Source organism: Camelus dromedarius, chromosome 8, assembly GCF_036321535.1.
Source record: "Camelus dromedarius isolate mCamDro1 chromosome 8, mCamDro1.pat, whole genome shotgun sequence".
Taxonomy (NCBI): domain Eukaryota; kingdom Metazoa; phylum Chordata; class Mammalia; order Artiodactyla; family Camelidae; genus Camelus; species Camelus dromedarius.
In genome coordinates this window covers 32,037,166-32,052,846 of record NC_087443.1, presented here as the reverse complement: position 1 = coordinate 32,052,846, position 15,681 = coordinate 32,037,166, and the positions used below count along the sequence as shown (strand labels likewise).

The following is a 15,681-nucleotide window of genomic DNA, read 5'->3' as shown; positions in this document are numbered from 1 at the left end:
TAGTAAGAGAATTTCTGGATACCTTTTATCCTTCTTTCTTTTTTTTAATAACCTACTTTAAGAAAAGCGTTCTTTAGCTGAATTTCTGTTTTTTGTTCTTTGTAATGTGGATACTGCCAACAAGCTCTGGCCATTCAGTTTAAAAAGTGCTGGGTCCCAAGTAGTTTAGATAATGTTGTCCATGATTCAGTCACAACTTGTAACAAACAGAAGTGCAATATAAGGTCACTCAACAAAACTCCTGTTCAGAATTCATTTGAATTCTTTAATCTGTAGATTGATGTCTTTCATCAGTTCTGGCCCATTCTCTCTCTCCCCTCCTTCTGGGACTCCAATTAATGTATAACAATCTTCTCACTCTATCCTATATGTCACTTATTCTCTCATCTGTAATTTTTACCTTTCATCTCTATCCATGCAACATACTGGATAATTTCTTCTGACAACTTCCAGTTCACTATTTCCCTCTGCAGCTATATCTAATTTGCTGCCAAATCCATCCACTGAGTTCTTGAGATTGGTTACTGCATTTTATAGTTGTAGCATTTCTACTTGGTTCTTTTCCAAAACTGCTACATGGTTTTTTCTTTGCAATAGTTCCCAACTACCTGATTTTAAAAAGTTGTTTTTAGCCTAAATCTGCTAATTCTAGTATTTCATGTCATTATGAGTTCTGGACGTCTATTTGCTATAAGCAAACAGAATGGTTTTCTTAAGTACCTAGTTATCTTTGTGTACTGGCTATTTGGGGGGCAAAAGTTTCTTGGAAGAATATTTTTAAGGCAGGGGGTGATGGAACTTTCTTCCAGAGAGAATTTTTCTTTGCTATTGCCAAGTGTCTGGAAACACCACTAGTCCAGAGGCTCTTTCATTCAAGTTCAAGACTCCAAGGTCTTATTCTCCTTTTCAAACCCTAATAGTTAATTTTTGCCCAGGGATCCTCTTTGTCAGATTTTCTCCTCATATTTTCTGTCTCTCCATTTTTTGCCAGAGATTTCCTTGACTCTACCTTCCAATCCTTAATTAAATACACATATGTGTGAGTGTATGTTATTTCTATGGACTCTCTTCTCACAGAAACATTTTCCACAACATCTTGTTTTAATTTTGAGTAAATTCTTCAGAAAGTTGTACATTTGTTTCTCTAACAAGCTGCCTATTTTATATGATTGTCAAGAATGATGTGACTGCTTCCAGTGCTATGGATAAAAGCTATTACAAAATATTAGTATGTCCAAGTGAACTGAATTTAATAAGTGTCAACAGTGTATAAGCATAAATAGCTTAAAGAGAAAGTGACATCTGCTTAGTGATTGTACTTAAAATTAATCAAGTCACAGAAATATCAGGTAATAAAAAGGACACCTAGCTACAGTAGTAATGAGAGATAGCAACTTTATTCTACATTCAATTTGCTGTTATTTATACTGATACAATAGTGCAATGGAACATTTAGTGACAGATTTCCATCACTTCTCGGCCTTTTGTCTAAGATCAAGTGTAGTGATAGATTTCCAAGGGAAGGCTTTCAGAAAAAGTTGAGTTAAAAAAAAAAAATTCTAAAGAACCATGTGACTAAGAAGTAATTTTCAAGAATAGTATGTAAAATGGCTTAATAATGAACTGGATAATAAAAAACACAATATTTTCTTCCTTAGAAATATATACTTTCTAAATGCTAGTCTTTCTTTGTAGTCATTAATATCTTTTTTTAAGTTACTATCTAGTTCTCAATCTCATCTCTCTTCCCTTGAAAAAATAAAAATGAATTAATCTTTTCAATATTCTTCTAATACTCTGAAACAAAGTAATCATTGAAAACAAGCCTCTTCACTAACAATATTTAAAAATTTAATCATGCCTTTGTTACCTTAGGACGACAGACCAAAGAGTTGGCCAGGGAGGGACATGTGAGGCATGTTCTGCTTTTTGACCTTGGTAGTAGCTACACTATTCACTTTATGATTATTTGTTAAACAGTACATATATGTTTTGTGCACTTTTACCAAAAAGAATAAATAGCATGTATTTTTAAACAGCTTCCTTTATGGAAACTTCTCTAAGTAAAGCAAACTAAATAAAACTCTCATTTAAATATATTCATTCTAACTGTCCTTTTAAAGACTTTAAGGGGCAGAGATGGAACAGAAGCAAAAATGAATGAAACACTTGAGTTACTCTCATTTACATCTTTCAAGAAAAGTCTCAATGTAACCAGATTTAAAACATAATTTCAAATAAAATATCAGTAAATATTAATACAGTTAGTCTAATACTGCCAATTCCCTCTTTCTCTAAATTTAAATATTGTTATATATAAAAATGGAAAAGGCACAAACTCGTCTTCTTTTTAGTTGGTTTATATGTTCCAGAATTTTTAAGTATCTAAAGAAATGGCACTTTGACAGTGTCCTTTGGTTTTGGACCTATAATATCTTCTATTTCTTCTCAAATATCTTACTGAGCTTCTATTTGTACCAAATCATCTCCTCTGGAGGGTACAACCTAGGGCTCTAGTATCTCCTCTTCACTTTGCAGTTAGAAGCCATGCTTTTAAACAGTTAGACTGTACCTCTGTTCAATCTGCTGAGAGCACCATCTTGGAATACTGATTCAACCTCATAAGGCCATTTCATAAGTCCCCCAAACAAATTGACATTAAGACTGCTTCTTGCTCCAGAAGCTGGCAGTTAATGACCATTCTACTTCTAGCTAGCAAGGGAGCAGGTATTTCCTTGCAGTACATCTTTAGGTCAGCATGATTTCTCCATTTACAAGTTTATCACTGTGTTACAGATAAACAAATTGCATCTTTGCTCCTGTCTCTTAGGTGAGAAACAAACTGTCTGATGTGACACTATCCTTTTAATTTGGCCAAAGTCTTCTTCACTCATACATTCTCCTTGCAGAGCTATCTGTCAGTCTTCCATGAAAAACTGCCATAACTAAATATGTTCCTTTTCTGGTTTGAAAAACACAAAGGAACGATTTTTCAGTTGTCAGTTCTTTCAAAGTTCTTCTTAGGGTAAGAAAAATTCTTATTTTAACTAGGAATAATCAGATACTAGTCTATTATAGCTGCAATGACTCTCAAAAGAGCTGTACAAAAGAAACACGTGGATTCTACCTCCAAAAGTCATTGGAGATTCTTTTCTTCTTATTAAGGCATCCAGAACACATAATATTACACCAAGCCAAAAGAACCAATTCTCCTCATGGAGTAGAATAGCAATTGGCTGTTATTCATTAAATTCTTACAGCAATGAGCAATGACTTGCATCCTCATTTTGTTTCTCTTTGAATAGCAGATGAAGTTGATTTTTTTCCAAGGCTGCTTCCCATCACCAGCACTTCTGATCCTTGACCTACGTGGCTGTTAATATGCTGCACACATATGCTTGGGCTCCTTAACAACCAGTGCAGTTAACCTTCCTGTTTACTCCAAGCCAGTTCCCATCTTGTTAGTGAAAGTGATTTTTTTTTCTTTCTAAGCATAATAATTATATCTGGTACAAAAAGTATATATATAATCCATCGATTTTCTGAGTCTTTTTTTTTTGCAAGGGTTTCAGGGGCCATGAGTTCTCATGTTCTAATTAAGAAAGACTTGTCCATTCATGGTAATTCCAAAAGGTGGGCTCCTACAGCTACTTCACAAATACAGTTAATACCTCTTGTGTGTTTCGGGAGCTAATTAGTGGATGCCACATTTTACTTTTATTCTCAAAGAAAGGTTAATTCCTTTGTTGAATATAAGTGAAATATTATCTTTATATTTTCTAGAACTAATGATTAAAAATAAAATATTAGAAATTCTATCAAAGAACACTTTGTGACAAGCACCTATGATCAAAGGCACTTCTCCTCCATCTCATAATTTGCCCCCATCATTTTATATTGTAACTGCCTATTAACCGGCTGTACCTCTCAAAGACAAGAAGCTCTTGGAAGGTAGGGACTGTATCATAATGACTGTTTTATCTGCAGGGCACATGGTCTCACTGATGGTATACAGTCAGTAAGTATTTCTGTTGGTGTTAGTATTATATTCAATTCAAAAGTCTAACTTTTAATTAGCCTATTTTAGACTACCTGGCACACTCACTGCCCCAAAATAAATATATATATATATATATCTAGGTAGATATTATCACAGTTCAAACAGATAGGCCCAATCTCAAATATGTACTGATCTCTACCTGAACACTGAGCCTCTTTATGGGAGACAGTGGAAACAATGCTAATTTGTAAGTTTTGAAGCTTTTTGTTCTGATTCAGACTCTGCTACTACCTAGTAGTAACGCTTGGTAAGTCACTTTAACCACATTGGATCTTGCACCCTCAGAGATTAAAATGAGGAACTGGGGAGGCGGGTATAGCTCAGTGGTAGAGTGCGTGCTTAGCATGAACGAGGTTCTGGGTTTAATCCCCAGTACCTCCATCAAATAAACAAACTTCATTACCTCCCCCCACCCAAAAAAAAGAAAGAAAGAAATTTAAAAATGAGGAACTGGATTAAACAGTCTCCAAGTACTCAGTTGGGCCCAGCTCTAAGACTAACTAGGCATGAACCAGGAAGGGTACCACCAGCATAGCAAGCCCTCGTCAACACTAGAGGGAGCTACATTCATGTCATCACTGGGGTGGTTAGGGAGATTTCCAAGCCAAGCATCTTTAAATGGAGAACTGACTTTCCAGAATGAGAGAAATTAAATATTAAGGGGGAGATCCACACTGTTCACACAGCCTCTTCTCAGGCTCCCTGCTGTCACCTCCCTCTTACAGATGTCAAAGCACCTCACACTAGACATGGATCAACGTACCTTTTGGGATTGAACTCTAATTTCAAAGGAACAAAGATGGCTTGAGTCATTTCAAAGATTTCTTTCCCATTCAGTGTAGTTTTTTTCTTAATCAAATTAACAATAACAAAAAAGCAAAGTAATTAATGCTATTATTTTTTAAAGCCCCAGGAAATGAGCTGGAGGAGTAGAAAGATTCATATCACACTGAAGTTGTGGCCTGGGAAAATCAGTACAGTTAACTGCAACTGAATTCATTAGCAACTTGCCATTCAAACTGAAGCTACCATAGCTACTTTGAAAACAAGAAAATTACTCAAAGAGATGAATGATATCAAAGTAAAAAAGGAATCGACAATGTGGGAGCTGGAATGCCCGCATTGGTGAATGCTGTCATTGCCCTGTGGGGCTCTGCGGTGAGAAGCCTGCAGCTGCTGAAGGGTGATGTCATTGATTAGAGGCAATGGGGTCACATTAGGCATTTGGTGAGAAAACTGCCAAGTGGCAAGATAAGGGAATAGAGGATGAAGGAGGGAAGGAAAAAGAAAACACATTTCTAAACCTAGAGCTTTTTTATGAAGTTATTATTTACATACTCTCCCTCCCAGCTCCAAAAAAACACCCATGGCCTTGGAAATGTATGACCTATACCATTATAGAACCAGTAAAATGAAGAATCAAAAACCTCTCCTTTGGTGTCAGCTGGTTTCTCTTTGCCCGGAGGCACAATGGCACATTCACTGACAGAGAGGGCATCAACTGTGGGTATTACAGAATGTGGTCTGTGGGAGAAAGGTAAATGCAGTCCTGAAGAACCCTTTCTATTTCAATTTCATAGGTTAATTTAACACTCAGAAGGCAAATCCTCAACAGTCAGAAACGGACCACCTACTTTTTAGCACATGGGCTGTTCCTGACTAAAAATAGATCATAGAGGAACTCTGGAGGGTGACTTTGTGGGTGAAGAGAAAAACCTACTAGAACAAGACAAATAGTTCTTTTTCACTTAAAAAATGCACACTCACTACTCTGAGGTAAAATACAGAGTAAGACTCACAAGGGTAAAATCAACTTATTCCTATGGATCCACGCAGTCAGGATACTAGTTTCTTAAGTCATCAAGTTCAAGTACTCTAAGAGATACGACAGCCTTAACAAGTCAAAAAGATCTTTCTTTTAGGACAATAAAAAAAAATTATTTGCCCAGTACCTCCTCTAAAAAATAAATAAATAAGTAAACCTAATTACCTTCCTCTACCAAAAAAAAAAAATCATTTAAACATTCCTCACAATCAATGATCCTGATGGGAAGCATGAGAAAATGTTGTTACCAGGAGAACGACTTATTTTCCTTCCTTATTTTAGGACATATGCCAAAGGATTTTCAATTCACTCTGCTTCTTACTGACCTTTAAAATGTTTCGACCATCAAATGACTCTCTTTCCTTGAAGATATATTTGCCATCCGCCGTGTAGAGATTGTACCTGCCTTCAGCTGTAAATATTAGAAGAGAAGCTTGAGTTATTTATCTATTTGTTTTCTCTTGGACGTCTACAGGTACAACTAGCAAGATCTTCCTATACTACCTGAAAAGTGGCATAACGTGGAGGGGAAAACATCAGGCTGTGAGTCAAGATACCTGGCATCTACTCTCAGCTCCGTCATCAACTCATTCAATATGTATTTATTCATACAACATTGTCCAAGTACTCACTGTACATTAACTATGTAACAAACCACACTCTTAGGCAGATTATGTCTCCTCTCCCGACTTCAGTTCCTCATTTACAAAGTTAGAGGTTAAGACTAGATGATTTCTAAAGGTTCCCTGCAGTCTAAAACCCCAAGATTTTGTATAAGCTGCATGCATTTTAAAATATGTAAAAATATACAGACATTCACACATTAACTAGTCAAAATGCTGGCAACCATGCTTTGGGTTGATTTTAAGGGCTCCCCTCAAATGAGAAAAACTCTTTTAGCTGCAATCAAAAGTATCCTTACAGGCATTCTACACAGAAATCTACAAATCTATGACCTTAGCTTCATCAAAGCTGTACTCTAACTTCTGCATCAATTTAGCTTGCTTATCCCAAAAGATGTCCTTCAAATACAGTAGGAAAAAGGGTATCAAAGGAAAGGGACAATCAGTAAGAAAAAGGAAAACACTGTATTCTATGTTCTTTTCAAGTGAAAATCAAGACAGAAAAGAATCCAGGGTATACAAATTCAAACCATCTTCAAGAATCATTTAACTCTCAGAATATTTTCTGAAATATCAACCCTTTCCTGCCCACCAAAAGACACTCAAAATATTTGTATTTCTACTTTTGAGTATACTCTTTTATTGTATACAAATATGAAAACTACCATGTCAGGCTTGATAAAATACATCCATAGTGCTAACTCCACGAAGATAATATGTTTCAGCTAGCCCACTGGAATTACACATGGGTAACTACAGAACTATTTCTCTAATGAGAACTATTCTTTTAATCAAAGATTACAATCACATGCATGTTTCACAATTTAAAAATAGGTCCCCTGTTAAAAGGAGATGTGAAACTTCAAATTTATACCAAATAAGTTTAAGAAAGCAGCAATGATATCTGAAGATTGAAATGCTTAACGACAGGTTCAAATCTTAAGTAGCATTAGCCATCAGGGAACTGCAAACCAAAATCACACTGAGATACCACTTCACTCCCAGAATGATGGCAATTATCAAAAGACAGATAATAACAAGTGTTGGCAAAGACACAGAGAAATTGAAACCCTCATATACAGTCATCACCCCTTATTCATGGTTTTGTTTGCCAAGGTTTCAGTTACACATGGTCAACTGAGGTCTGAAAACATTAAATGGAAAATTCCAGAAAGAAACAATTCATAAGTTTTGAATTGTGCATCATTTAAAGGAGCATGATGCATCCCAACCAGGAAGTGTCATCCCTTTATCCAGCACATCCTGCCCTCTCAGATGGCAGATCAACTGTCAAGGCATCTCAGTGCTTTTGTTTCTGTAACCTGTATCTTAATAGTGGCCCCAAAGCGCAGGAGTGATGATGCTGGCAATTTGGAGATGCCAAAAGAAGCCATAAAGTGCTTCCTTTAAGTGAAAAGGTGAAAGTTCCTGACTTAATAATGAAAGAAAAAAATCATATGCTGAGATTTGCTAAAATCTTCTACCCATGAAACTTGGAAGAAGAAAAATGAAATTTACACTAGGTTCACTGTCACACCTCAAACTGCAAAAGTTACAGTCATAGGGCATGATAAGTGCTTAGTTAAGATGGAAAATGCATTAAATTTGTACAATAAGATATTTTGATAGAGACAGTTATCATTCACGTAACTTTCATTGTAGTACACTGTTACAATTGTTCTATTTTATTATTAGTTGTTAATCTCTTACTGTACCTAATCTATAAATTAAATTTTATCATAGGTATGTTTGTATAGGAAAAAAAAACTGTGTGTGTGTGTATAGGATTTGGTATGCAGTTTCAGGTATCCACTGGAGATCTTGGACGTGCCTCTCGCGGATAAGGGGGGGACTACTATACTGCTGGTGGGAATGTAAAATGGTGCAGCCACTTTGCAAAACAGCCTGGCAGTTCCTCAAGAAGTTAAACTAGAGTTACCATATGACCCAGCAATTTCATTCTTAAGTATATACTTAAAAGAAATGAAAACATATGCCCACACAAAAACTTGTACATAAATGTTAACAGCAACATTGTTCATAATAGTCAGAAAGTGTAAATAATTTTGTCCTTCAACTGATGAATGGATAAATAAAATGTGGCATGTCCACACAATGCATTATTATTTGATGATAAAAAGGAATAACATTTGAAACATGCTATTACACAGATGACTCTCATAAATAATTATGCTAAGTGAAAGAAGCCAGTCACAGAAGATCACATATTGCATGATTCTATTTATTTATTTATTTAGCATGATTCTATTTAGATGAAATATGCAGAAAAGGCAAATTCACAGGACAGAAAGTAGACTAGTGGTGTCTAGGACTGAAGGGTAAGGGGGAAATGGGGAGTCACTGCCAATAGCTATGGGGTTTCTTTTTGGGGTGATGAAAATGTTCTAAAACTTACTGTTGTAATGGTTATATAACTCTCACTATACTAAAAATTACTGATTGAATTATACACTTTAAATGGGTGAATTACAGTAAATAAAATATTGGGGGAGGGTATAGCCCACTGGTTAGAGTACATGCTTAGCATGTACGAGGTCCTGGGTTCAATCTCCAGTACCTCTATTAAAATAACTTACTAAATTAATAAACCTAGTTACCTCCTCCCCCTTAAAAAAACCCAACAAACAAACAAAAAAGACAGAGTAGGACAGATGCACAATGTACTGCTGATAGTATTAATGTCTAATAAAATACTGTCTATACCTGCACTGTCCAAAACTTCAACCACTAGCCACATGTGATTATTTAAATTAATTAAAATTAAAAGTTCACTTTCTCAGTCTCACTAGCCATCCTCAAGTGCTCAATAACCACAAGTGGATAGTGGTTACCATACTAGATATCACCGATATGGAAGATTTCTATCATCACAGAAACTCATTTTGGATGGTGCTGGGTACAGTGTTAACTACTGAACCAGCGAATGAGAGTAGTGTTCTCTAGAGTTCTGAAACTGTCTTTACCTGATCATGTTGAAATGTACATCACCTCAGGGGATCTAACAGTGTTTTCCAAAATTAAAACTGACTCTCCAAGAACAAAATAAATGCCAGAAGCATCTTTAAATGTTCCCACTGGACAAGCTACATTATAATATGTAAGTTATCAAATATTTCAGAAAAATGTTTTTTTTCTGGAATTCCAAATATTCTTCTGCAATACGATTATCCAAATGAAAGAAATGTACTCCATCAGAACAAGAACAAGTATAGAGCTCTGGATTCTATCAACCACCCAAACAAGAGTCTATAGGCTTTGACTAAGCCATTTGAAACTTTTCTGCTCTCAATGCTCCCAAAGTAAAACAGTGATTTATCTAGAAAAGTCTTAAATAAAATACAGTCTAGCACCACAAAACAGTAACACTAGAAGAACTGGAAAGCTACATATCTCTTAGTCCTACAATGGCTCTAACCAAATTAAATGACTTTCAATTGAGATCTTTGGTATTCATCTGAACAAAATAAAAAGATGTACTTTGGCAAAAAGGAACACACAAACCGTCCGAAACTATAAATCTACAAATAGTTTACGGGTTTGAGTCCTGATGGAGTCCTCTTCCAACCTAGACTTTCTAAAACAAAAGTTAGAGCCTAACAAATGAAATAAAACCTGTATATGGGGTTTTGGTGCTGGTATATTTTAAACAACAGGCTGCTGAAGAAGCTGCTGCATATAACTTGAATTTGTAGCTCCTGATCAGATAGATGCTGAATGTGCTAGAGAGCTTTCACTTGGTGGGTGGGGATGGGAAGAAAATGAATCCTTCTGAAAAAGTACGATATTATCCAAAATCAAACATTAAAACAAGGCATTTTCATATGAAGGCTCAGATTCATGAGGGGAGAAAAAAAGGTTTCGAGGGCTTAGATTCATGAGGGAACAAACACCTTGGTGCTATTGACTTCTGGGTCTGTCCTGTACACTGCAGAGGGTTAAACAGCATTCCTGACCTCTACCCACTGGATGCCAGTAGCAACCCACTCCCAGCCCCTTAACCGTGACAAACAAAAGTGTCTCCAGACAATCCAAATGCCCTCCGGGAGGCAAAATTCACCCTAGCTGAGAATTACTGCTCTAACATTTACTTTTACTAGTTAATCTTCTTTCTTGTTTTCAAAAAAAAGCCATGTATTTCATGGGGCATACTTATACTAAAATAATTATTTTCACCTATAATTTACTTGGGCATCCTGTATTTTTATTTGCTAAATCTGGTAACCCTATGTGTGACACAAACAAAAGATTTAGAATGCTACAGTTCCATGCTAAGTATGTCCCTGTCCACTTCCATTGTGCCCATCAAAACAAGCTAACAGATCTAAAACGAAGATATGTCAGTGATTCTTTGATAGTTCATTCTATTCCAACCCCAGGAATCTCTTCAAGTCTTGTTGATCACAAACTGTGCTGCACTTCTATGGAGGACTTACCGTTGGGGTCTTTCCTGAATAGAGTATTCATGACTGTAGCATGGAGTTTCACACTATTCCACTCTTTCACTATTAGTCCAGATGCCTGAAAACGCTCCAGCACCCGATCAACCAATTCCTGCAGCCTAGAGAAATGAAGAAAGACGTGCAGAAATCTTAATAAATTCCTGAACCCTGATTACTAATTCAACAACATTTATGGAGCATCTGCTCTGAGCCAATCATTGTACAAGGAAGAAAAAAGGCTGCAGTCCCCACCACCACGAAGCTCACAGCTTTGTGCAGACACCAGACCCGGAACAACTGTACAACATCATGGCCAGTATTAAGGGAGTGATCAAATACACTTGGAGGGACCAGGTTTTCATAGGAGGCTTAAACAAGGTCTTGAAGGAACATGGAAAGTTACCATCTTGGAAATTGGGTACAAGAAGCCAGGCTCAACAGAGAGCTGCCTAAAAGCAAGTGCTTTATTGGTTCATCCAGTCACAGACCCAAAAGCTACTGTGGTTGATGTGTTTCTGTCAGAATCGAGTGAGGCCTGGCTTGACTCTAAGACACATGCACTGTGAAGATCACAGTAGCCCTGGACATGACACCAGTGTTCAACAAGGCAGCAGTGTAGCTCCAATGAAGACAACTGTAGGGAAATCCACAGGCCACATGACTGATGCACCATATGGACTCCAGTTGACTCTAAGCACTAGGGGTTCTGCAGGGGGTTTCTTCTATCTTGATGATGGCTGCTCATTACAGTACCTCCATCAGAAACAATTCTTACACAAGAATTCTGTTCAGGTGTTCTGATCAACAGCTTAAAGAACTCTCTTGAACACTTCTTGTAAGGCCATTCTAGTAGTGATGAATTCTTTCAGTTTTTGTTTGTCTGAAAAACTCTTTATCTCTCCTTCAATTCTGGCAAAGAACTTTGCCAGCTGTGCCAATGAGAGGGGTCATTTATTCCAGCAAGGGTGTGGTGGAGCAGATCTTGGTCCTGGGCCTCAGGAAGCAGCCATCTTCTGTGACCACCCACTCATCTGGTGGGGACATTCACCCTGTGGCTTTTAAATATTGTGCCTGAACGTCCATCCTGAGCTTGGAGAAGTTCCCACTGGATACTGGTGCTAATGGGAAGGTTGCATCAAATGACAGAGTAGGGCACTTGGTGACCAGTGCAGGGAGCAACCTGCTCCTTTCAACCTTTCCCGTCATCTTTTTTGAGATTTGTGCTGCACATTGACTCCCCTGGTTCAAAATAATCTTTCATTCATCACCACTGTACTAATGAACAAGAGATTTCATATTTTTTGGAGTTGACACTACGGGTATGTACTAGTAATACTCTTTGTGTCACACACTGGCTCTTTTCCCAGATGCAAGTGGCCCTGAGATATTTATAGAGTTTGTGAACCTTCTACCACTTCCTGGGCCACAGCCTGTGGTAAAACACTGTGACGCGGTGAGAGGTTTCTCCTTGAGCAGGGTTGGATGGGTCTGTTTTATGTGAGATGTGGGCCAAGCCCACCTTGTGTGGCCCATGTGTGAGAGGCTGCCTAAAGCCATGGGGCAGAGTCACTCTGGCCACAGCAGCTGAGTTGCTCAAGGCCTACCTCCACACGGACAGCAGCCTCTGGTACCTCCACCCTTCAGTTATCTTTCACCCACTTAGACGTGGGCAAAACAACCTTTTTATGCTTGTACTGCATATGCTGCAGCAAGAGTTATCTTCCCCTAGTGATTGAGTCATAAGCACAAAGGACTCTTTTCCCTTTCATGTTTTTCAGGCTCCAAAGTTCAAATTAACCTTCTTAAAATTCTAACTTTTTATTTTAATCGTTGTTATTAAATACTGTCTACTAACCAGAGAATATTTACAGCTATAATTAATAATAATAAAATAAATACCCATATTCTCACCACTTACCTTCAGAAATACATCACAAGGCTGGGACCAGAGTGAGGCAAGTGAGGCACTTACCCTAGTCACAAAGTTTAAGGGGGTGCCAAAAACCACAGTAATCAAGATAAATAATGTTTTAATGCAGTATTTCAAAATTAATGCAAAAAAAAAAAAATCCCGATGAACAAAATGCCAAAATTTTGAATGAAGACAGATCAAAATATAACTGAGTTTTCCTTTTGCCTCAGTATGCTTGGCATGGGATAGAATATCACAACATACAGTTCCTCAGGATGCTCCCTGATCTGGAGACCCCAGAGACTCCCCACTGCCTGACACAGCACCTGCTGGGGCAGCCTCATGACCTTGCACTCCTCAACATGCATATTTTCCCACCAGGCTTCCTCCACTTAGCAACCTGCCAGCTGCTGCCTCTGTGCCTGCTGTTACCTGGGTCCCACATCCTCTGCTCCCTCTTCCCTCCACCTACACAGATGTTATCATCCTTCCAGGCTCAATTCAAATCCCACTTTTCCATGAAGCCCTTCTAACTCCCCCAACACACCCAAATCCCCCGTATCTGGGAGGAGTGATTCTGCCCTTCTCTGAAATGCTACCCTAGTACCTGGGTTCTACTTAGCCTTCTCAGGGATATTCCATTAATGTTCAGGTTTGTGTCTTGTTCCTCTACTAGACTGTCTGCTCCTCAAGAGCATATATTTGTCTTAAATCTGCCAGAGCACCATTATACTTGGCTTTGTGTAACTACTGGCTGTGATTGGTTAACTGACGGATTTGACTGATTAAAGAGTGAGAACTCATGAATGTAAAAAATAAACACAGTCCTGAAGGATCATTAAAGATCTGCAGATAAAACCAGGGAAGGAAGGACACTTCAAGCAGAAGAAATAATGTGCAAAGATGCCAAGGCATGCAAGACCACAGCTTATCTGGAAAACCACCATTTATTTAATACAGCTGTAACATGGACTGAGAGGAAAGGGGCAGTGGAGATGAGCTGGATATAAGTAGTGGTTGGACCATGGGAAGCCACAGAAATTTTTAAAAGGGGAATGATGTGGTCAGATACCCATTTGTGAAGCTGACTCTGTGGCAGAGGGGAAATGCTTTAGAAGGGGAGGAGACCAGCAGTACTGATGTCAGCTAAGTGGCACTGACAGTACCAACAGAAGAAATAATAACAAACACCATGTGTCAGGCATTAATTCTAAGCACTTTCTGTTAAACCGTTTAATCCTCATGATAAATTATTACCCCTATTTTACCAATAAGGAAACTGAGGCACAGAGAAGTTATAAAACTTGACCAACTGTCAAATAATGAATAAGCGGTAGATCTGGTGGGTAGGTATAGCTCAGTGGTAGAGTGCATGCCTACCGTGCATGAGGTCCTGGTTTCAATCCTCAGTAACTCCATTAAATAAATAAAACTAATTACCCCTCCTCCCCCAAAAAAGAATGAACAAATAAGTGGTAGATCCCATGCAGTCTGGCTTCAGAGGACATGATTTAAGGACCACGCTCTAAAGGAGAAAGGTATGAAGATCTAAACTTTGACAGGGGCAGTGAGAACCAAGACAAGGGAATGGATTCAACAGAGCTTGTGAGAGAGAAGCTGGTGCTCTCAGATATGACAGTGCTGGAGCAGAGGAAGAGCCTGCCTTAAACGACCAGGTGGGTTACCAACCAAGGTGGGGAATTATGGAGAGGGAGAGGGTCTGCTTTTGCATGTGTCACATTGGATATCAAGTGGGACATGTCCAGGAAAGAGATGGAAATACAAGCCTGAAGCTCAAGAGAAAAATCTGGGCAAACGACACAGATTTGGGAGTCATCAGTGTAAAAGTATGGGATGAGGGGGCAGGGAGAGCTCAGTGATAGAGTGTGTGCTTAGCATGCACGAGGTCCTGCATTGAATCCCCAGTACTTCTACTAAAAAATAATAATCAAATAAAATTTAAAAGCATGGGATAAATGCAGTCATGGAGGGAGGGGGATTGAGAGCAAGCCAAGAAGAGAGCTAAGGACAGAGCCCTATGCGACACTCCCATGTAAGGGGCAGAGAAGGAATCAGCAAGGACAATCCATAAAGATGAGGAACAAAAAAAGGAAGATTTCAGAAAGGCTGAAAGGAGAATTACAAGGGGTTAAAAAGGAATAATCAATATAATATAATGCTATAGGAAAGTAAAGTAAGAAAAGAAGCAACATATGCCCACTTACTTCTCACAATCAGTATGTCATCAGAGACCTTTGTCAGAGCAGTTTCGCTGGCAGGCTGATGACAGAAGCCTTATTACAGAGGCCCAAGGGAGAGGCCAGAGAGATGAGGAGGGGACACATGCACATAAACTCAAGAAATGTGGAACGAAGGGAAGAAACTAACTGCCTTGGTAATCAGATACAGAGTTGAGGGCAGGTTGTTTGTGTTCGTTTTCAATGAGAAAGAGTTGAAAATGCATACTGACAACAAGAAACTATCCAACAGAGAAGGAAGATGAAACTTTAGCCAACAGAGGGAATCAACAGAACAAGATCTCAAAGGAGACAGGAAGGGCTGACACAAAATGCACCTCCATTTCAAATCACAACAAAATGATGCCACACTTTTCCACCTCCTCTCTTAAAGAAAAAGAAGTGGGTGGGAGCTAAGCTATAGAGAAACAAGGAGCAAGTAGCACTAGAGGAAGGAAACTAAACAGAAGAATGAAAGGGTCCAGTCTCCATCTTTGTCCTTCTGGAAAATTAAGATTTCTGCCCAATTTATAGACTTAGAACTTTAAAGGGACTGAAGTCTTT

General features: G+C 38.3%; 1 protein-coding gene across 6 annotated transcripts in view; it reads right to left on the bottom strand.

Moving 5' to 3' along the window:
- Window positions 1-15,681, bottom strand: part of ASCC1 (activating signal cointegrator 1 complex subunit 1) — an 87,685-nt gene that overhangs the window by 22,608 nt on the left and 49,396 nt on the right. For all 6 annotated transcript variants that reach the window (XR_004139607.2, XM_010984188.3, XM_031461100.2 and 3 more), the window contains exons 8-9: window positions 10,963-11,087; window positions 6,212-6,297 (exon numbers count right to left, since the gene is read on the bottom strand). Coding sequence is in view for 5 of the 6 variants with exons in the window: in XM_010984188.3 (XP_010982490.1) it covers window positions 6,212-6,297; window positions 10,963-11,087 (211 nt within the window). In the remaining variant the exon portion in view is untranslated. The remainder of the gene's footprint in view (window positions 1-6,211; window positions 6,298-10,962; window positions 11,088-15,681) is intronic.